The sequence below is a fragment of the Nerophis ophidion genome, linkage group LG22 (assembly GCF_033978795.1).
Source record: "Nerophis ophidion isolate RoL-2023_Sa linkage group LG22, RoL_Noph_v1.0, whole genome shotgun sequence".
Taxonomy (NCBI): Eukaryota; Metazoa; Chordata; class Actinopteri; order Syngnathiformes; family Syngnathidae; genus Nerophis; species Nerophis ophidion.
Genome location: NC_084632.1, coordinates 18,229,840 through 18,251,636, shown reverse-complemented (window position 1 = coordinate 18,251,636; position 21,797 = coordinate 18,229,840). Strand labels below are relative to the sequence as shown.

At 39.8% G+C, this 21,797-nt stretch overlaps 2 protein-coding genes across 3 annotated transcripts in view; both read left to right on the top strand.

Annotated features, from left to right (window-relative positions):
- The first annotated feature begins 291 nt into the window (after positions 1-291).
- Positions 292-9,166, top strand: ndufa7 (NADH:ubiquinone oxidoreductase subunit A7). The gene is made up of 4 exons (XM_061883367.1): positions 292-443; positions 811-860; positions 6,616-6,753; positions 8,977-9,166. The coding sequence occupies exons 1-4, from the start codon at positions 393-395 to the stop codon at positions 9,065-9,067; spliced, it is 330 nt and encodes a 109-aa protein (XP_061739351.1). The 5' UTR covers positions 292-392; the 3' UTR covers positions 9,068-9,166.
- A 2,330-nt stretch (positions 9,167-11,496) lies between these two features.
- The window catches only part of LOC133540612 (low-density lipoprotein receptor-related protein 8-like), an 85,713-nt gene continuing 75,412 nt past the window's right edge, over positions 11,497-21,797 (top strand). For both annotated transcript variants that reach the window (XM_061883362.1, XM_061883363.1), the window contains exons 1-2: positions 11,497-11,603; positions 21,235-21,369. In XM_061883362.1, coding sequence (XP_061739346.1) covers positions 11,540-11,603; positions 21,235-21,369 — 199 coding nt within the window. In that variant the 5' untranslated portion in view covers positions 11,497-11,539. The remainder of the gene's footprint in view (positions 11,604-21,234; positions 21,370-21,797) is intronic.

Genomic DNA, 21,797 nt, shown 5'->3' with positions numbered 1-21,797 from the left:
ATTATAAATATATATAGATGCATGTATATATATATATATATATATATATATATATATATATATATATATATATATATATATATAATATTAATTTTGGACTTTTGACCTTTTAACAGTCACCGAAATTGATGGGCGTTCTAATGGTTACAATCATCCTTTTATTGGTTTTGAAACAGAAAAATATTAAAATATAAATTTGGTCACTTATGGTTTAATTGCTAGTTCCCAAGTTAAAAAAACAAATAAATTGGCGCTTGCTTCGGTGCAGGCCCACAATTAGCAATCGCGAATACACGGTGCAATTTCCTCCCGCGCCACCAGGTGTCGGCAGCGTGCAGGAGAAACAGTCCGCTTGCAGGAGAAGAAGCTGCGTGTCCTTCATAACAGCAAACATGGCGTCTGCTACTAAAATTATTCAAAGGATTCGGAATTTTCTATCAGGGGTAAGTTATTCAAACACAGACTTAGTTCAAGAGAGGAACCATCGACTTTACGTAGCGTTGAACTGTCTTTGTATTACTGCTGAGCGGGGTTAATTTAACGGCAGCTAAAGGGTCAGCTAGCTTGTATTGTAAGAGCTAAACTGCCTACCTTCCATCCATCTATTTTCTACCGCTTATTCCCTTTTGGGGTCGCGGGGGCACTGGTGCCTATCTCAGCTACAATCGGGCGGAAGGCGGGGTACACCCTGGACAAGTCGCAACCTCATCGCAGGGCAAACTGCCTACCTAATAAAGTCCATTGTTTCTATCAATTTGCATGTAAATTGAGAACTAATTCAAACATTCTTCCCCCCATTATTATTTTTAGCGTGACCTTCAGAGTAAGCTGCAACTGCGGTATGAAGAGATAGCGAAGAGGTGAGTTAATACAATCAGAGTCTAGAGACAAAACTGGAAGTGCCATAAGTGGTACATGATTAAAGGCCTACTGAAATGAGATTTTCTTATTCAAACAGGGATAGCAGGTCCATTCTATGTGTCATACTTGATCATTTCGCGATATTGCCATATTTTTGCTGAAAGGATTTAGTAGAGAACATCGACGATAAAGTTTGCAACTTTTGGTCGCTAATAAAAAAGCATTGCCTGTACCGGAAGTAGCAGACGATATGCCCGTGACGTCACTGATTGTAGAGCTCCTCACATCCTCACATTGTTTACAATCATAGCCACCAGCAGCTAGAGCGTTTCGAACCGAGAAAGCGACTATTTCCCCATTATTTTGAGTGAGGATGTGTGGATGAGGATAGTGAGAGTGAAGGACTAGAAGAAGAAGAAAAAAAAAGATGAGGGCTGTGGGAGCGATTCCGATTTTATTAGACACATCTACTAGGATAATAAAGAAAAATTCCTTATCTGCTTATTGTGTTACTAGTGTTTTAGTGAGATTATATAGTCATACCTGAAAGTCGGAGGGGTGTGGTGACTGTCAGTGTCTCTGAGGGAAGCCATGGAGGAGCCAAGAAAGTCGCAGCTGCCTCTTTGACAACTGCAGGAGGAACGACACAAGCTCCACTCATGTTTACAGTAAGAGCCGACTTACTACCACATTTTTTTCACCGAAACCTGCCGGTGGACATGTGGTAGAGAAACATGTACGCTTGACCGCTCTGTTCCATATCAAAGCTTCACAACAAACAAAGAAACACCGCCTGTGTTTGTGTTGCTACAGCCGGCTGCAATACACCACTTTCCACCAACGTCTTTCTTCTTTGTAGTATCCATTATAAATTGAACAAATTGCAAAAGATTCCGCAACACAGATGTCCAGAATACTGTATAATTATGCAATAAAAACAGACTACTTTTAGCCGTGATCGGTGCTGGAGGAACATGTCCGCTACCACCGGTGACGTCACGCGCGTCATCATTCCACGACGTTTTCAACAGAATACCTCTCGGGAAATTTCAAATTGCAATTTAGTAAACTACACCGGCCGTATTGGCATGTGTTGCAATGTTAATATTTCATCATTGATATATAAACTATCAGACGGCTTGGTCGGTAGTAGTGGGTTTCAGTAGGCCTTTGAAAACTCTGATATAAACGTATAAATGTGCGTTTTCCTAATATTATAACATAAACAAATATACCACGCCTTTAGCGTAATGACAAAGACTTCCACGTTGAAGATGCTCCTGAAATTTCAGTAATTTACTCTCTGACAATTGGAAGAGGAAGTTAACCATGATTGTGAACTGTACTGCTTTGTAGGGGATCTGCACTTTTTTGGGGAGGGATTTTGCTCATCATTCACAATTTTTATGTAAGAAAAGAACACACATGTTTTTCTTTTTTATGCATTTTAAACAAACGCTATCAAAAGTCAGCTAACAAAGAGGTCAAAGTGCTCAAAAAAACCTCAGTTTTATACACACGTAAGTTTATATGTAGTTTAGTAACAGGTGCATTCATATTAACTTGTCATGTTTACATATTTTGCTCATGTTAAAGGCCCACTGAAATGAAATGTATTTATTTAAACGGGGATAGCAGGTCCATTTTATGTGTCATACTTGATCATTTCGCGATATTGCCAAGTTTTTGCTGAAAGGATTTAATAGAGAACATCGATGTTGAAGTTTGCATTTTTTGGTGCTGATAAAAAAGCCTTGCCTGTACCGGAAGTAGCAGCAATGTGCGCATGACGTCACCGGTGTCAGGGCTCCTCGCATCCGCACATTGTTTATAATCATAGCCACCTGCAGTATGAGCAATTCGGACCGAGAAAGTGATGATTTCCCCATTAATTTGAGCGAGGATGAAAGATTCGTGGGTGAGGAAAGTTAGAGTGAAACACTAAAAAAACAAAAAATAGAAAAGGCGACGGCTCCAGGCGGCAGCAGTGGGAGCGATTTAGATGTTATTAGACACATTTACTAGGATAATTCTGGAAAATCCCTTATTTGCTTATTGTGTTAATAGTGTTTTAGTGAGATTATAAAGTCATACCTGAAAGTCGGAGGGCTGCGGTGAACGGCAGTGTCTCTGAGAGAAGCCAATGGAGGAGCCAAGATCACAGCTGCCCTTTTGACAGCTGCAGGAGGAGGTCGCATAATCCGCTGAAGTCTCCGGTAAGAGCCGAGTTAATATCACAATTGGTTGAAATTTGGTAGAGAAACATGTTCGCTTGACTGCTCTGTGTTAAAGCTTCACAACAAACAAACAAAGAAACACCGGCTTTGTTTCGGTTGCTAAAGGCAGCTGCAATCCACCGCTTTCCACCAACAGCATTGTTCTTTATAGTCTCCATTATTAATTGAACAAATTGCAAAAGATTCAGCAACACAGATGTCCAAATTACTGTGTAACTATGCGATGAAAAGAGACGACTTTTAGCCGTGAGCGGTGCTGGGCTGAAATGTCCGCTCCAACCAATAACGTCACAAGCACACGGCAACATAAGCGTCATCATACTGACGTTTTCAACAGGATACCTCACGGGAAATTTAAAATTGCAATTTAGTAAACTAAACTGGCCGTGTTGGCATGTGTTGCAATGTTAATATTTCATCATTGATATATAAACTATCAGACTGCGTGGTCTGTAGTAGTGGGTTTCAGTAGGCCTTTAAGCATACGGCGGCTCATTCATTTCACAGACGCATCAGGATGTTCGCTTTTTACCTGCAACAACAACACTACTAATCATTGCAGACTTTGTGAGAAACAACGGATACAACTTTGGAGAAAATGATGATCAAGAACATTATTTTAAAGCCTGAATATAAGGAGGACGAGCTACAAGCTTTACAAGCTGTGTACTAAACAGATCCAGCTTTAGTGAAACACAGAGCTTCAAGTAGCAGTATAAAAATACAAAATATGAATGATCCTTCACTGTATAATGTCTGCTTTCACTGAGATGCTTACTGATGGGATGTTCATATCTTCCCCTTTTAGATGAAGAAGTAATCATAATCTCAAGTAGGCCAGTTACACAGCGCTGCTAAAAATAGTTTTGTTGGCGTTAGCGCTTCTCCTCTCTGAGCTGCCACCTTACCGTGGTAGAGGAGTTTGCGTGTCCCTGTGATCCTAGGAGCTATGTTGCCCAGGGGCTTTAAGCTCCCTTGTAGGGTCTCCCAAGGCAAAGTGGTCCTAAGTGAGGGACCAGACAAAGAGCAGCTCGAAGACCTCTATGATGAACACAAACAAAGGACTCAGATTTCCCACGCCTGGACGCGGGTCACCGGGGCCCCCCCTCTGGAGCCAGGCCCGGAGGTGGGGCACGATGGCGAGCGCCTGGTGGCCGGGCCTGTTCCCATAGGGCCCGGCCGGGCACAGTCCGAAGAGGCAACGTGGGTCACCCCTCCAATGGGCTCACCACCCATAGCAGGGGCTATAGAGGTCAAATTCAGATTTTTTTTTACAGTTTTACATTTTATTTTAGTTTTTCCCTTTCAAAAAGTAAATTAGACTTAATTAAATAAAGAACAAAAACACGAATGCGGTAGGTTTGCTCTCCACAATGTGTCACCTGGTTATCACAAAAGTCACTTTGCACGGCTGATAAGGCTAAAGGATGGGGGACAACAGACAAGGCAAAAAAACTATATGTCACATACCAATAACAGTTGAAAAATGTTATATTTATTCTATATTCACTTTGTGTATTTAATTAAATGTTATGGCTGTTGGTTTTGTACACAATACCTAATAATTAAATAAATAAATAGCATCCCCGAGAGGGACAAGCCGTAGAAAATGGATGGATTGATGGACATTACAGTCCCTGAAGGCAACGTGATAGGGCACACCGACTATCCTTTTTGCTCAACTGTCTGTCATGATGCTACGCCTCTCAGTTGATGCCCGACCTCCTTGCTAAATTTAGGCCAAAAGTTTGGATTTGACAACAAAAGACCTGAAACTGAAAAACACCTTCTAAATAAAATAACATAATCTGAAAAAACAGAAGCTCAAACATGAAAAGGAAATGTTTTAAATGATTAGTTAAAAATAATTACCCATAATTTACCACTTACAATAGTGACTCATAATTACTGTATAGTCATTCTAAAAAAAATGTTTGCCCTTTTTTTATTTTGAATACGCTGCATTTTTTCACAATTCAACCTCAAAACTTGATTTTTCTGTTTTTGAGTCCAAAACTCTTGGCCCCAATTTAGCCCATAGTCCTTATTTTAGAATAAAATGTGTAAAACAAAATCAGCCTAAATTCGTTGAGAGTTCCCTGCAAAATGGACTTGTCGATAATGTCATAACAGTAGTATTATGTGTGTCTATACAAATAAGTTGAAGGGAAGTGACGTAATATTTGCGATCGAGTCTCCCGGTACCGGTTGGGTAGTGACAGTCACCCACGCTCTGGTAACCCAGCTAAACAGGAAACAGGAAGTGTCACTGCATGAGAAATGGGGCTGCCACGCTAACAGCCAATCAGGTAACAGTCTCTACCAAGTTTAGTTGCGCCGTCTTTCTGTCTCACTGTGGTTTGTCTGCATGGAGTGAGGAGAGAAATTATGATATCTTGATATATCACCTCAATAACAGAAACTTGTCTTCAGTTTTGTTGGCTTTAATGCAGACGGTGCGGCAACATTCTGATATTTCCAATGTGTTGGTTTAATGAGCAACTTCCTATACACTGTCTAGTGTTCAATAGCTCAGTGGTTCTCAAATGGGTGTACGCGTACCCCTGGGGGTACTTGAAGGTATGACAAGGGGTACGTGAGATTTGTCAAAAATATTCTAAAAATAGCAAAGATTCAAAAATCCTTTCTAAATATATTTATTGAATAATACTTCAACAAAATATGAATGTGAGTTCATAAACTGTGAAAAGAAATGCAACAATGCAATATTCAGTGTTGACAGATCGATTTTTTTTTGTGGACATGTCCCATAAATATTGATGTTAAAGATTTTCTTTTTTGTGAAGAACTGTTTAGAATTAAGTTCATGAATCCAGATGGATCTCTATTACAATCCACAGAGAGGGCACTTTAAGTTGATGACTACTTCTATGTGTAGAAATCTTTATTTATAATTGAATCACTTGCTAATTGTTCAACAAGTTCTTAGTTATTTTTATATCTTTTTTTCCAAATAGCTCAAGAAAGACCACTACAAATGAGTAATATTTTGCACTGTTATACAATTTAATAAATCAGTAACTGATGACATAATGCTGTATTTAACTTCTTTATCTCTTTTTTTTTTCAACCAAAAATGCTTTGCTCTGATTAGGGGGTACTTGAATTAAAAAAATGTTCACATGGGGTTCATCACTGAAAAAAGGTTGAGAACCACTGCAATAACTTATACACTGCTGCCTTCCAGTGTCTTGAAACTGCAACTACATTCAAATTTACTGCAAATATTTACCACCTGGCTACCAGACACTCTCTCCACTGACAAAATAGCGCGCTTATTGGAATTTTATTACTGTATTTATTGGAAGGCTTGAATACGTAATAAAAAAATATCAATAATTATCGATCACTATAAAAAACGCACATTGTGATAGAGTTTTCAGCCATATCGCCGAGTCTTATGACTTGATCAGCTGTTCGACTTGGCAGTTGTCGACAAAAACAATGCCAACTGTATTCCTATTTGTTCATTTGACTTACTGTGTTTCTCTTGTAGGACGCAGCCCCCGCCTGAACTTCCCGTTGGGCCGAGCCACAAGTTTGCCGGCAACTACTATTTCACCAGAGACGGACGCCGAGAGTCCACACCGCCCATGGTTGTCATGTCCTCCCAAAAGGCGCTAGCTGCTGGCAGGTAACTCGCACTGGTGGAAGATGAATAAATATATTGCAGAATGCTGATTCATTCAAATCAGAGATCGACCAATTAGCAGCATTTTGACTTATATTGGTATCTGCTGTTTTTTTATTGGTATCGGCCTTTATTTTTTGTTAACAACTAAAACATAACTACTCATATATACACATATGATAACAGTATATACAATACATACACATATGATGCCACTTTATGAAATATATACACATGATACCAGTATATACAATATATATCTTTAAATGATGACATTTCACCACTACTGTAATTGTTATATGGTATTGTGAATAAACTTGAAACTTAATCATGAAACTTAATACACATATGATACCAGTATATACACATATGATACAGTATGTACAATATATACACTTATGATAACAGTATATACACATGATACAGTATGTACAATATATACATATGATAACAGTATATACACATATGATACAGTATGTACGATATATACACATATGATAACAGTATATACACATGATACAGTATGTACAATATATACACATATGATAACAGTATATACACATGATACAGTATGTACAATATATACACATATGATAACAGTATATACACATATGATACAGTATGTACAATACATACACATATGATAACAGTATATACACATGATACAGTATGTACAATATATACACATATAACAGTATATACACATATGATAACAGTATATACACATATGATAACAGTATATACACATTTGATACCAGTATATACACAATATATATACATATAACACTATATACACATATAATACCAGAATATATACAATATATACACATATGATACCAGTATATACAATATATATACACATGATAACAGTATATACACACAGATGATACCAGTATATACAATATATACACATTTGATACCAGTATATAAAATATATATACATATGATACCTGTATATACACACATGATACCAGTATATACACATATGATACCAGTATATAAAATATATATACACATATGATACCAGTATATACACATATGATACCAGTATATAAAATATATATACACATATGATACAGGTATATACACATATGATACAGTATGTACAATATGTACACTTATGATACCAGTATATACACATATGATACTAGTATATACAATATATACACATATGATAACAGTATATACACTTTTTTTTTTCTTCCTCTCTTCGATTTCGAATCTTTACACTGCTTCTGGAATTTGAATTTTCCTGAGGGAACTCTCCTGAAGGAATCAATAAAGTTGCATCCATCCATCTATCCATTCATCCATCCGTCCATCCATTCCTCCATCTATCTATCTATATGATACCAGTATATACAATATTTACTCATATAAGTATATACACAAATGATACCAGTCCATACAATGTATACACATATAACAGTGTATATATGATATATATACACATATGATACCAGTATATACAATGTATACACATATGATACCAGAGAGTATGTAATATAAAAACATATGATACCGGTATAGAAAATATATACACATATGATACCAGTGTATATACGATATATACACATATGATACCAGTATATACACATGACACCTGTATATACAATATATACACATATGATACCAGTGTATATACGATATATACACATATGATACCAGTATATACACATGACACCAGTATATACAATATATACACATATGATACCAGTGTGTATATATAATATATACATATATGATACCAGTCTGTACAATATACACACATGATACCAGTGTATACAATATGTACACATAGGATAACAGTATATGCAATACAAACACATATGATACTAGTGTATATACAATATATACACTTGATACCAGTATATACACACATATGATACTAGTATATACACATTTGATACCAGTATATATAATATATACACTCATGATACCAGTATATACACATATGATATCAGTGTACACACATATGATATTGATATATACACATTTAATACCAGTATATACACATTATACCAGTATTTGGTATATATTAAAAAAAAAAAACAGTGAAGTAGATAATTGTAACCACACTTCAAGAATCCCCCCTTCTCTCCCTCTCTTGCAGCAGTACAGCTTTTCTACTTACTTGAAAAACAGCATATCGGTTGATCTCTACTTCAAATATCACCACAATCATTTCGGTTTGGTAGTTTCCTAAGTTTCCACTTGCTTTTCCAGCCAAGTTGTGGCTGCACCAACAAAGCGTCCAGTGACTCCTGGAAGTGTGTACAAGGAGCTGGAGATCTCCACAGACCAGCCATACCTCTGAGAGGACCATCATCAACCCCCCCCAAGATGTCCTGCAGAGCTCGGTTTCGCCTGTCTTGGTTGTATATTCAAAAATTGCAAATAAAATCGCTTCTATGTTGTTGTTTTTTGTTCCCATTTTTTTTTCAAGTATATTTATAAAATGACTTATGGTGTAAATGACCAACTGGTTGTTTGCATAAGATTTAAACTTGTTCCTTAATGGACTTTTATCCACTTGCATATTGGAATGAAAGAAAAAAAAACTACACAATGTCATCTAGATTTTATTAGACACTTAAATCTGTCCTAGTCCTGGTTAGAGCAGTGGTTCTCAAATGGGGGTACGCGTACCCCTGGGGGTACTTGAAGGTATGCCAAGGGGTACGTGAGATTTTTTTTTTTTTATTCTAAAACTAGCAACAATTCAAAAATCCTTTTAAAATATATTTATTGAATAATACTTCAACCAAATATGAATGTAAGTTCATAAACTGTGAACAAAAATACAACAATGCAATATTCAGTGTTGACAGCTAGATTTTTTGTGGACATGTTCCAGAAATATTGATGTTAAAGATTTTTTTTTTTGTGAAGAAATGTATAGAATTAAGTTTATGAATCCATATGGATCTCTATTACAATCCCCAAAGAGGGCACTTTAAGTTGATGATTACTTCTATGTGTAGAGATCTTTATAATTGAAACACTTGTTTGTTTTTCAACAAGTTTTTAGTCATTGTTGTATCTTTTTCTCCAATTAGTTCAAGAAAGACCACTACAAATGAGCAATATTTTGCACTGTTATACAATTTAATAAATCAGAGACTGATGACATACCGTATTTCCTTGAATTGCCGCAGGGCATATAGTATGTGCCTGCCTTGAATTACTGCCGGGTCAAACTCGCTTCGCAAAATAATTAGCGCATGCTTAGTATTACCGCCTGGTCAAACTCGTGACGTCACGAGTGACACTTCCCCTGTCATTTTCAAAATGGAGGAGGCTGATTTCAATACCGGTAATTTGAAATTGCATAAAGGGAAGAAGATTTAGAGCTATTCAGTAGGACTTAAGGTCCAAGCTTACATCACACTCCATTTTTTACTGCATACCTTTGGTAAGTGCCGGATTGAGAAGAGGTTTTAAAATAATTTGCGTATATATATATATATATATATATATATATGTGTATGTATATATATATATGTGTATATATATATATATATATATATATATATATGTGTATATATATATATATATGTGTATATATATATATATATGTATATATATACATATATAAACATTGATTGATATATGTGTATATATATATATATATATATACATATATATATATATATATATATATATATATATATATATACATATATATATATATATATATATATATATATATATATATATATATATATTACTTTTACCGCTTGCCTTTGGTAAGCGCACGAGTGAAAATAGTTTTTAAATTAATTAGCGCCCTGGCGGCAATTCAAGGAAATACGGTAGTGCTGTATTTTACTTCTTTATCTGTTTTTTTCAACCAAAAATGCTTTGCTCTGATCAGGGGGTACTTGAATTAAAAAAATGTTCACGAGGGGATACATCACTGAAAAAAGGTTGAGAACCACAGGGTTAGAGTGTCGATCTGCCCTGAGATTGCTAGGTCGTGAGTCAAACCCTGGCTAAGTAATACCAAAGACTATAAAATGGGACCCATTACCTGTCTGTTTGGCACTCAGCATCAGGGGTTGAATCACCAAAAAGTATTCCCGGGCGTGTCCACCGCTGCTGCCCACTGCTCCCCTCACTTCCCAGAGGGTGAACAAGGGTGATGGGTCAAATGCAGAGAATAATTTCGCCACACCTAGTGTGTGTGTGTGACAATAATTGGTACTTTAACTTGTGTTGGCCTGGCGATGATATGGCGACTTGTCCAGGGTGTACGCCGCCTTCCGCCCGAATGCAGCTGAGATAGGCTCCGGCACACTCCACGACCCCAAAAGGGACAATCGGTAAAAAATGGATCGATGGAAATTGTTTTGCTTGTCAAACAAGAGCTACAACAGCCATTTTTTAATGAAAAAAAAAAAACATTTGGATTAATTGAAATGATGCTGACTGCATTATTGTTGGATTAATTAGGTGTTCTGTTTGTCATTTGTATTTCAGAATGTGCTTCAAATATGTTATTAATATTTAATCTGATTATTTGAAACTCAAAGTGTATTTATAAGTCACCAACAACGTTATGCTTTCACTTTAACAGGTTGATGTAAAAAGCACATATTTGACTTAAACGGTGACTATGAATGAACATTAAAAGATACTATAAAAGTTTACAGTCATTTTCAGAGACAATTAGACGACTCTAGTGGGGAAAAAAAAATTTTTTTCACATGGAGAGGTCGCATAAATCGCTTGCGACGTCATCTTTCCGCGCCAGCTGCACGAATCGTGGAGGACATTAAATATAAGCATGGGACACCTTGGAGGTTTATTTATCCTGATATCTTTTATCACCCTGCATCATTGCCTCTCAGGTAAAACAATTGGAAATGTATACAATATGTTCTTCATTGTTCGGTTCATGTGTGTGTGTTTTTGAACGTCTTTAGTTGACTTCGGACGGACTGCAAGTTGACTGACAGTTTGAATGAATTCTAATGCTGTCATGCTACTAACTTGCTATATTTCATAAATGTCAATTATATTTACATTAAAACACGTGCATATGCACTTTGCAGTTTATTTACCTGTAAGTACAGATTCTAACTTTTACATTTTTTTTTATAAACCTTTATTTGTAAACTGCAACATTTACAAACAATCGAGAAATAATAATAATCAAAATAAGTAAAGAAAACCCCGTACAAAACAGCGTTAGGGGGTTGGCAAATCAAAAAAGTAACTATAATAGAATGCTATATATATATATATATATATATATATATATATATCTCCATCCATCCATCTTCTACCGCCTATTCCCTTTCGGGGTCGCGGGGGGCGCTGGCGCCTATCTCAGCTACAATCGGGTGGAAGGCGGAGTACACCCTGGACAAGTTGCTACCTCATCGCAGGGCCAACACAGATAGACAGACAACATTCACACTCACATTCACACACTAGGGCCAATTTAGTGTTGCCAATCAACCTATCCCCAGGTGCATGTTTTTGGAAGTGGGAGGAAGCCGGAGTACCCGGGGGGAACCCACGCATTTTATATATGTATATGTATATATATATATATATATATATATATATATATATATATATATATATATATATATATATATATATGTATATGTAAATGTTTGTTTATATATATTTATATATATATGTAAATCTGTGTGTGTGTGTGTGTGTGTGTGTGTGTGTGTATATATATATATATATATATAAACAAAGTGCAAAGCCATAAGCTCACACAAGTTCAGTAAAAAATTTAAATTTGGAACACAGCATCATAGTTTTCACAGCTTTTTGGTTTTATAGTTAGAGAGCGTTTTAACGTAGCATTCTAATTATTTTTAAAGGCACAAAAAACAGGTCGTGTATTTAAAACTCATATTTATGTATATAAAACTTAGCCAATAGTATAATGAGGTTGCAAAGGTAAAATTCCTTAAAACAAATTTTTTCATACAGTGTAAATCCAAATAGCACATCTTTGTGACAATCATTGGTACTTTAACTTAACTTAACTTAAAACAAAGCACAAATCGTGTCATGAATATTGTCCAGGATGAAGCGACAGATGCCCTGCCATAGTGATGGAGTGCTTTCACAAGTCCTAAACAGGTGGTAAACAATCTTTGGATGCATGTTGCATAAGGTGCAGGTAACATCAATGTCATTCTTGTATCCAACCATCACAGTCGTGGATCATTCACAATATTTACAGCAGAAAGAGGAGATGAGTAAGCGCTGTACAACATAACAACACCTGTTGGAATGGCATACAGATAGTAACTTGTATGGAAGACAACGTCGTGTGTGACGTCATAATGCGTTGCAGCGTGACATTTTTTGCGAATTTGTTTTTTGTCCCCACCGTCAAACGTCTTTTGAAACAACAATCCCAAAGGTTTACACGCGATGAATGCAAAACTAAGTATTTTTAAGTATGTGATTGTTGAAATATTTTAGTGTAATTATACTCATTGTCTGCAGCCTCGCCACAAGTGGGAGTAAATTGAGAGAGAAATTACATGATTGAGCCATAGCAGGAAATGACTTTGCCATATTTACAGACAGTATAGTACAGACAAGAACAGGAAAATAAAAATCTGAACAAAGCACAATAGTTATTATTTTTTTTATTAGTTAGTTTATTATTCTTCGGTCAGTGGTCAACCAAATAATCAGTTCTACATAAACAAACAGTACATTCATAAATTGAAAATGTTGCAAACCGAAAGGGTTTTTGCTCAAATTGAACACTTATTGCACCTAACCCTATAAACAACGTCAAATACAAGATGAGCTTTCAAAAAAATATAAAAATTTCTTTGCACAACATACTATAAATACACCTTGTACACAACATAAAAACTGTTCAATTATATACACAGTAAAGACATGTGAAATATCCTTGTACACATCTTGGTTAAACCTTTCTACAAATTATATACAAACAATTATACTTCCATTATTATTTATATCCCACATTTAGTTTGTAATTAACAATAATCAAAGTATTAACTACTGTGTTGATTCAAGAGTGATATATTTTTCCAAGACATTGGTCTAAAAGTGTTTGTTTAAATGTGTGAATGGAATTGGAACATTTTAAGAAATCATCCAATGGCCATATAGCCTTTTTTTAATATCGATATTTTTAGGTCATATCGCGATACACAATATATATCTCAATATTTTGCCTTGGCCTTGAATTAACACTCGATACATATTAGGGCTGCGAATATTTGGGTGTCCCACGATTCGATTCAATATCGATTCTTGGGGTCACGATTCGATTCAAAATCTTTTTCTTTTTTTTTCCAATTCAACACGATTCTCGATTCAAAAACTGTTTTTTTCCCCGATTTAAAAGGATTCTCTATTCATTCAATACATTCAGCTGGATCTACCCCAGTCTGCTGACATGCAGGCAGAGTAGTAGATTTTTGTAAAAAGCTTTTATAATTGTAAAGGACAAAGTTTTATCAATTGATTGCAATAATGTAAATTTGTTTTAACTATTAAACGAACCAAAAATATGACTTATTTTATCTTTTATCTTAGTGTGTTGTCAAGCTTATGAGATGCGATGCAAGTGTAAGCCACTGTGACACTATTGTTCTTTTTATTTTTATTTTTATAAATGTCTAATGACAATGTCAATGAGGGATTTTTAATCACTGTTATTCTGAAATTATAACTAATATTGATACTGTTGTTGATAATATCCATTTTTGTTTCACTACTTTTGGTTTGTTCTTTGTCGTGTTTGTGTCTCCACTCAATTGCTCTGTTTGTTGCAGTTCTGAGTGTTGCTGGGTCAGGTTTGGTTTTGGAATTGGATTGCATTGTTATGGTATTGCTGTGTATTGTTTTGTTGGATTGATTAAAAAAACAAAATGATTTAAAAAAAAAACGAGAATCGATTCTGAATCACACAACGTGATAATCGCAATTCAAATTCGAATCGATTTTTTCCCACACCCCTAATACATATAATCACAGCAGTATGGTGATTCTATGTGTCTACATTAAAACATTCTTGTTCATACTGCATTCATATGTGCTCATTTTAAACTTTCATGCAGAGAAGGAAATCACTAAGTCAATTAACCAAAACTGTTGTTATTAAGCAGTGTTTCAAATGTTAATTTCATTTCTAAAACAGAACGTGCAAGATTATCAGAGACATTTCAAGTGTCAAATCAAAATGAGCTGCATAATAGGAAATCAAATAGTGTTCGTCCTTCGCTATATGGTAGGTTACTACGAACATTATTAAATTCTGTTGTTGACTATTTTTTTCATACGGTGTTGATCTGGAATTGTTTGCCTCCGCATTTTGATGGTGTGGGCGTGTGGCACCGAATGGAAATGTTGACATACGGAGTATACACTCTTCATTCTCTAGCAGGTGACTTTTCAAATGATGCTACATATTAGCAGTAATGCTGCATTTTTGGAGCAACGCTTTTGGCCCACACTTGACAAATTGCGGTTATCTGTTCGACATATTTCCACTTGAAGCCAAACCACCGCCAGACGATGGAAACCCTGCTGTTTTTCTTGGGAATTAATTCGTCCTTCATTCGCACCTTCTCTCTCTCGTATTACCACTCGCACAGCTCTGCTAGCATCACAGCTAAAGTTACCCATGCTGCTACCTCTCTGCTCCGCGAGGGTGTATACGTGTATACGTATGTGACGTATGACGTGACAGTTTGTGACTTGTGTAAGAAGGTGCTCTTGTTTAAGTCTCTGTGAGAAGGAGAGACAGGAAAGAGCGAGAAGAGCCTGCAGTGTAATACCAGCAGCTAAAAGCAACTGCGTGAGAACGTATACTCATTTTCTATATCGCACAGAGATAAACCCGCGATATATCGTGTATATCGATAAATTGCCGAGCCCTAATCCAAACTGTTCCACAGATAACCCCCTGACGGAAACACATCTAATGTTTAAGCTTGTTCTTATGTTTGCTTTCTGAAAGACAGCTGAACCTCTAAGGTCATAGGGACTCTCCATAAGTTTGAACATCTCCTGTAGACACCCAGGCATGTGGTTATGAGCTTTATACGTCCCAATAGCAGTGTCAAAAGCCTACTGAAATGAGATTTTCTTATTTAAAGGCGGATAGCAGGTCCATTCTATGTGTCATACTTGATCATTTGGCGATGTTGACATATTTTTGCTGATAGGATTTAGTAGAGAACATCGACGATAAAGTTCGTAACTTTTGGTGCTCATAAAAAAGCCTTGCCTTTACCGGAAGTCGCAGACGATGACGTCACAAGGGTGAGGGCTACTCACGTCCTCACATTGTTTATAATGGGAGCCTCCAGCAGCAAGAGCTATTCGGACCGAGAAAATGACAATTTCCCCATTAATTTGAGCAAGGATCAAAGATGTGTGGATAGTATTGATAGCGAAGGAATAGAAAGAAAAAAAAGGCGATTGCATTGGGACGGATTCAGATGTTTTTAGACACATTTACTAGGATAATTCTGGGAAGTTCATTATCTTTCTATTGTGTTGCTAGTGTTTTAGTGAGATTAAATAGTACCTGATAATCAAAGGGGTGTGGCCACGGGTGTCTTGAGGCCAGTGTCTGAGGGAAGTCACGGCAGCTGCATGGACGGCGCAAGCTCAGCTGATCTCCGGCAAGAGGCGTCTTTTTACCACAATTTTCTCACCGAAACCTGCCAGTTGACAAGTGCTCGGGATCCATGTTCGCTTGACCGCGCTGATCCATAGTAAAGCTTCACCTCCGTGAATTTTAAACAAGGAATCACCGTGTGTCTGTGTGGCTAAAGGCTAAAGCTTCCCAACTCCATCTTTCTGCTTTGACTTCTCCATTATTACTTGAAAAAATTGCAAAATATCCAGCAACTTAGATGTCTAGAATACTGTTGAATTGCGCGATGAAAAATAGACGACTTTTAGCCGCGAATGGTGCTGCGCTAATATGTCCTCTACAAACCGTGACATCACGCGTACGCGTCATCATTCCGCAACGTTTTCAACAGGAAACTCCGCGGGAAATTTAAAATTGCAATTTAGTAAACTAAACCGGCCGCATTGGCATGTGTTGCAATGTTAATATTTCATCATTGATATATAAACTATCAGACTGCGTGGTCGGCAGTAGTGGGTTTCAGTAGGCCTTTAAGGTCAACAAGATCGTGCAGTTTTAATGTTTTTAATTTAATGAACAGCATTGGCATTGGTATGGTCATGACAATCCGCATCACATGTAAGAGGGATGTGTACTATGGCTATGAGTTGTTCTTTTCCCTTGGCCTCAGTCTGCACCCCCACTCCAGGGCCTAGGCTAAGACCGATTTTTTTAATTTATTTTTTTTTCCATCCATCCATCCATTTCTACCGCTTATTCCCTTTTGGGGTCGCGGGGGGCGCTGGCGCCTATCTCAGCTACAATCGGGCGGAAGGCGGGGTACACCCTGGACAAGTCGCCACCTCATCGCAGGGCCAACACAGATAGACAGACAACATTCACACTCACATTCAAACACTAGGGCCAATTTAGTGTTGCCAATTTTTATTTTATTTTAATCTTCAATTTTTTTTCTCCCCCCTTGTTTACCTGTATGTCATCTTTTTTGTAAGGGGCGCTGGAAGCCGGCAGACCCGTCAGCGATCCTGTTCTGTCTCCCTGTAATGTTTGTCTGATCTTGAATGGGATTGTGCTGAAAATTGTAATTTTCCTGAAGGAACTCTCCTGACGGAATAAATAAAGTACTATCTAATCTAATCTAATCATCTACAATTCTAATTGCTTTCTTTTGAAGTAAGAACGTAGAGTTGATGTTTGATTTATAATTGTTACCCCAGATTTCAACACAATAATTAAGATATGGGAATACAAAATAATTATATAACATGTTAAGAGCCTTTTGATTTACAGAGTTTGCCATTTTTGTCTTATGTATATTTATGAACAGTTTGCAATTTAATTCACGATTATAAAATAGTATTTCAACAGTCCAGACAATTATCCATCCATCCATCCATCCATCCATCTTTTTCCGCTTATCCGAGGTCGGGTCGCGGGGGCAACAGCCTAAGCAGGGAAACCCAGACTTCCCTTTCCCCAGCCACTTCGTCTAGCTATTCCCGGGGGATCCAGAGGCGTTCCCAGGCCAGCCGGGAGACATAGTCTTCCCAACGTGTCCTGGGTCTTCCCCGTGGCCTCCTACCGGTTGGACGTGCCCTAAACACCTCCCTAGGGAGGCGTTCGGGTGGCATCCTGACCAGATGCCCGAACCACCTCATCTGGCTCCTCTCGATGTGGAGGAGCAGCGGCTTTACTTTGAGTTCCTCCCGGATGGCAGAGCTTCTCACCCTATCTCTAAGGGAGAGCCCCGCCACACGGCGGAGGAAACTCATTTCGGCCGCTTGTACCCGTGATCTTATCCTTTCGGTCATGACCCAAAGCTCATGACCATAGGTGAGGATGGGAACGTAGATCGACCGGTAAATTGAGAGCTTTGCCTTCCGGCTCAGCTCCTTCTTCACCACAACGGATCGGTACAACGTCCGCATTACTGAAGACGCCGCACCGATCCGCCTGTCGATCTCACGATCCACTCTTCCCTCACTCGTGAACAAGACTCCTAGGTACTTGAACTACTCCACTTGGGGCAGGGTCTCCTCCCCAACCCGGAGATGGCACTCCGCCCTTTTCCGGGCGAGAACCATGGACTCTGACTTGGAGGTGCTGATTCTCATTCCGGTCGCTTCACACTCGGCTGCAAACTGATCCAGTGAGAGCTGAAGATCCCGGTCAGATGAAGCCATCAGGACCACATCATCTGCAAAAAGCAGAGACCTACCTGCGGTCACCAAACCGGAACCCCTCAACGCCTTGACTGCGCCTAGAAATTCTGTCCATAAAAGTTATGATCAGAAACGGTGACAAAGGACAGCCTTGGCGGAGTCCAACCCTCACTGGAAATGTGTTCGACTTACTGCCGGCAATGCGGACCAAGCTCTGGCACTGATCGTACAGGGAGCGGACCGCCACTATAAGACAGTCCGATACCCCATACTCTCTGAGCACTCCCCACAGGACTTCCTGAGGGACACGGTCGAATGCCTTCTCCAAGTCCACAAAGCACATGTAGACTGGTTGGGCAAACTCCCATGCACCCTCAAGAACCCTGCCGAGTGTATAGAGCTGGTCCACAGTTCCACGACCAGGACGAAAACCACACTGTTCCTCCTGAATCCGAGGTTCGACTATCCGGCGTAGCCTCCTCTCCAGTACACCTGAATAAACCTTACCGGGAAGGCTGAGGAGTGTGATCCCACGATAGTTGGAACCCACCCTCCGGTCCCCCTTCTTAAAGAGAGGAACCACCACCCCGGTTTCCAATCCAGAGGTACCGCCCCCGATGTCCACGCGATGCTGCAGAGTCTTGTCAACCAAGACAGCCCCACAGCATCCAGAGCCTTAAGGAACTCCGGGCGAGTCTCGTCCACCCCCGTGGCCTTGCCACCGAGGAGCTTTTTAACTACCTCAGCGACCTCAGCCCCAGAAATAGGAGAGTCCACCACAGATTCCCCAGGCACTGCTTCCTCATAGGAAGACGTGTTGGTGGGATTGAGGAGGTCTTCGAAGTATTCCTTCCACCTATCCACAACATCCGCAGTTGAGGTCAGCAGAACACCATCCGCACCATACACGGTGTTGATAGTGCACTGCTTCCCCTTCCTGAGGCGGCGGACGGTGGTCCAGAATCGCTTCGAAGCCGTCCGGAAGTCATTTTCCATGGCTTCCCCGAACTCCTCCCATGTCCGAGTTTTTGCCTCAGCGACCGCTGAAGCCGCACACCGCTTGGCCTGTCGGTACCTGTCCACCGCCTCCGGAGTCCTATGAGCTAAAAGGACCCGATAGGACTCCTTCTTCAGCTTGACGGCATCCCTCACCCCTGGTGTCCACCAAGGGTTTTTAGGATTGCTGCCCCGACAGGCACCAACTACCTTGCGGCCACAGCTCCGATCAGCCGCCTCGACAATAGAGGTGCGGAACATGGTCCACTCGGACTCAATGTCCAGCACCTCCCTCGTGACATGTTCGAAGTTCGGAGATGGGAATTGAAACTTTCTCTGACAGGAGACTCTGCCAGACGTTCCCAGCAGACCCTCACAATGCGTTTGGGCCTGCCAGGTCGGTCCGGCATCCTCCCCCACCATCGCAGCAAACCAGGTGGTGATCGGTAGAAATTTCCGCCCCTCTCTTCACCCGAGTGTCCAAAACATAAGGCCGCAAATCCGATGACACAACTACAAAGTCGATCATGGAACTGCGGCCTAGGGTGTCCTGGTGCCAAGTGCACATATGGACACCCTTATGTTTGAACATGATGTTTGTTATGGACAATCCGTGACGAGCACAAAAGTCCAATAACAAAACACCACTCGGCTTCAGATCCGGGCGGCCATTCTTCCCAATCACGCCTCTCCAGGTTTCACTGTCGTTGCCAACATGAGCGTTGAAGTCCCCCAGTAGGACAAGGGAATCACCCGGGGGAGCACTTTCAAGTACTCCCTCGAGTGTACCCAAAAAGGGTGGGTACTCTGAACTGCTGTTTGGTGCGTAAGCACAAACAACAGTCAGGACCCCGGCACACCCACCCGAAGGCGGAGGGAGGCTACCCTTTTATCCACTGGGTTGAACTCCAACGTGCAGGCTTTAAGCCGGGGGACAACCAGAATTGCCACCCCAGCCCGTCGCCTCTCACTGTCGGCAACGCCAGAGTGGAAGAGGGTCCAGTCCCTCTCCAGAGAAGTGGTTCCAGAGCCCTTGCTGTGCGTCGAAGTGAGTCCGACTATATCCAGCCGGAACTTCTCCACTTCGCGCACTAGCTCAGGCTCTTTCCCCTCCAGTGAGGTGACGTTCCACGTCCCAAGAGCTAGCTTCTGTAGCCGGGGATCCGACCGCCAAGTGCCCTGCCTTCGGCTGCCGCCCAACTCACATTGCACCCGACCTCTATGGCCCCTGCTATGGGTGGTGAGCCCATTGGAGGGGTGACCCACGTTGCCTCTTCGGGCTGTGCCCGGCCGGGCTCCATGGGAACAGGCCCGGCCACCAGGCACTCGCCATCGTGCCCCACCTCCGGGCCTGGCTCCAGAGGGGGGCCCCCGTGACCCGCGTCCGGGCGAGGGAAATCTGGGTCCATGTTTTCTCTTCTTCATAGAGGTCTTCGAGCTGCTCTTTGTCTGATCCTTCACCTAGAACCTGTTTGCCTTGGGAGACCCTACCAGTGGGCATAAAGCCCCCGGACAACATAGCTCCTAGGATCCAGACAATTATCCATTATTATTAATATTATTATTAGCATTATTTTTCTTATTATAATTAAACAACCACAAAGTAGACAAAATGGCTGCCGGGTAATTTTTTTTTTTTTTTTTTTTTTTTTTTAAAGATGTTGCAGTAAAAAGACGTTTGTTCGTATGTTTCAGGTGCTGCAGGTCACACTCTGCTCGCCTGTCGAGAGCACCTACAGTTCAGGTGCAAAGATGGCTCGTGCGTGCTGAGACAGAAGCTTTGTGACGGACACAGCGACTGTGGGGATGGATCTGACGAACTGCACTGTGGTGAGTGGTCGTGTGGTCTTTGGGACCCCAGGAACACACAAACCGCCATCGAGAATTCTTACTTGCGTTTTTAATCCAACTCTTTTTTATTGACATTTTCAAATAGTCAGAAAAGAGTGCAAGTTGAAACAGGACAATTTTAAAGGCCTACTGATATGAGATTTTCTTATTCAAACGGGGATAGCATGTCCATTCTATGTGTCATACGTGATCATTTCGCGATACTGCCATATTTCTGCTGAAAGGATTTAGTAGAGAACATCGACGATAAATTTCGCAACTTTTGGTCGCTAATAAAAAGCCTTGCCTATACCGGAAGTAGCAGACAATGTGCGCGTGACGTCACGGGTTGTAGGGCTCCTCACATCCTCACATTGTTTATAATCATAGCCTCCAGCAGCAAGAGCTATTCGGACCGAGAAAGCGAC

Coding starts and splice junctions, on each gene's coding strand:
- ndufa7 (XM_061883367.1), top strand. CDS start 393: ATGGCGTCTGCTACTAAAATTATTCAAAGGATTCGGAATTTTCTATCA. Junction 444..810: donor TTCGGAATTTTCTATCAGGG/GTAAGTTATTCA, acceptor TATTATTTTTAG/CGTGACCTTCAGAGTAAGCT. Junction 861..6,615: donor TATGAAGAGATAGCGAAGAG/GTGAGTTAATAC, acceptor TTTCTCTTGTAG/GACGCAGCCCCCGCCTGAAC.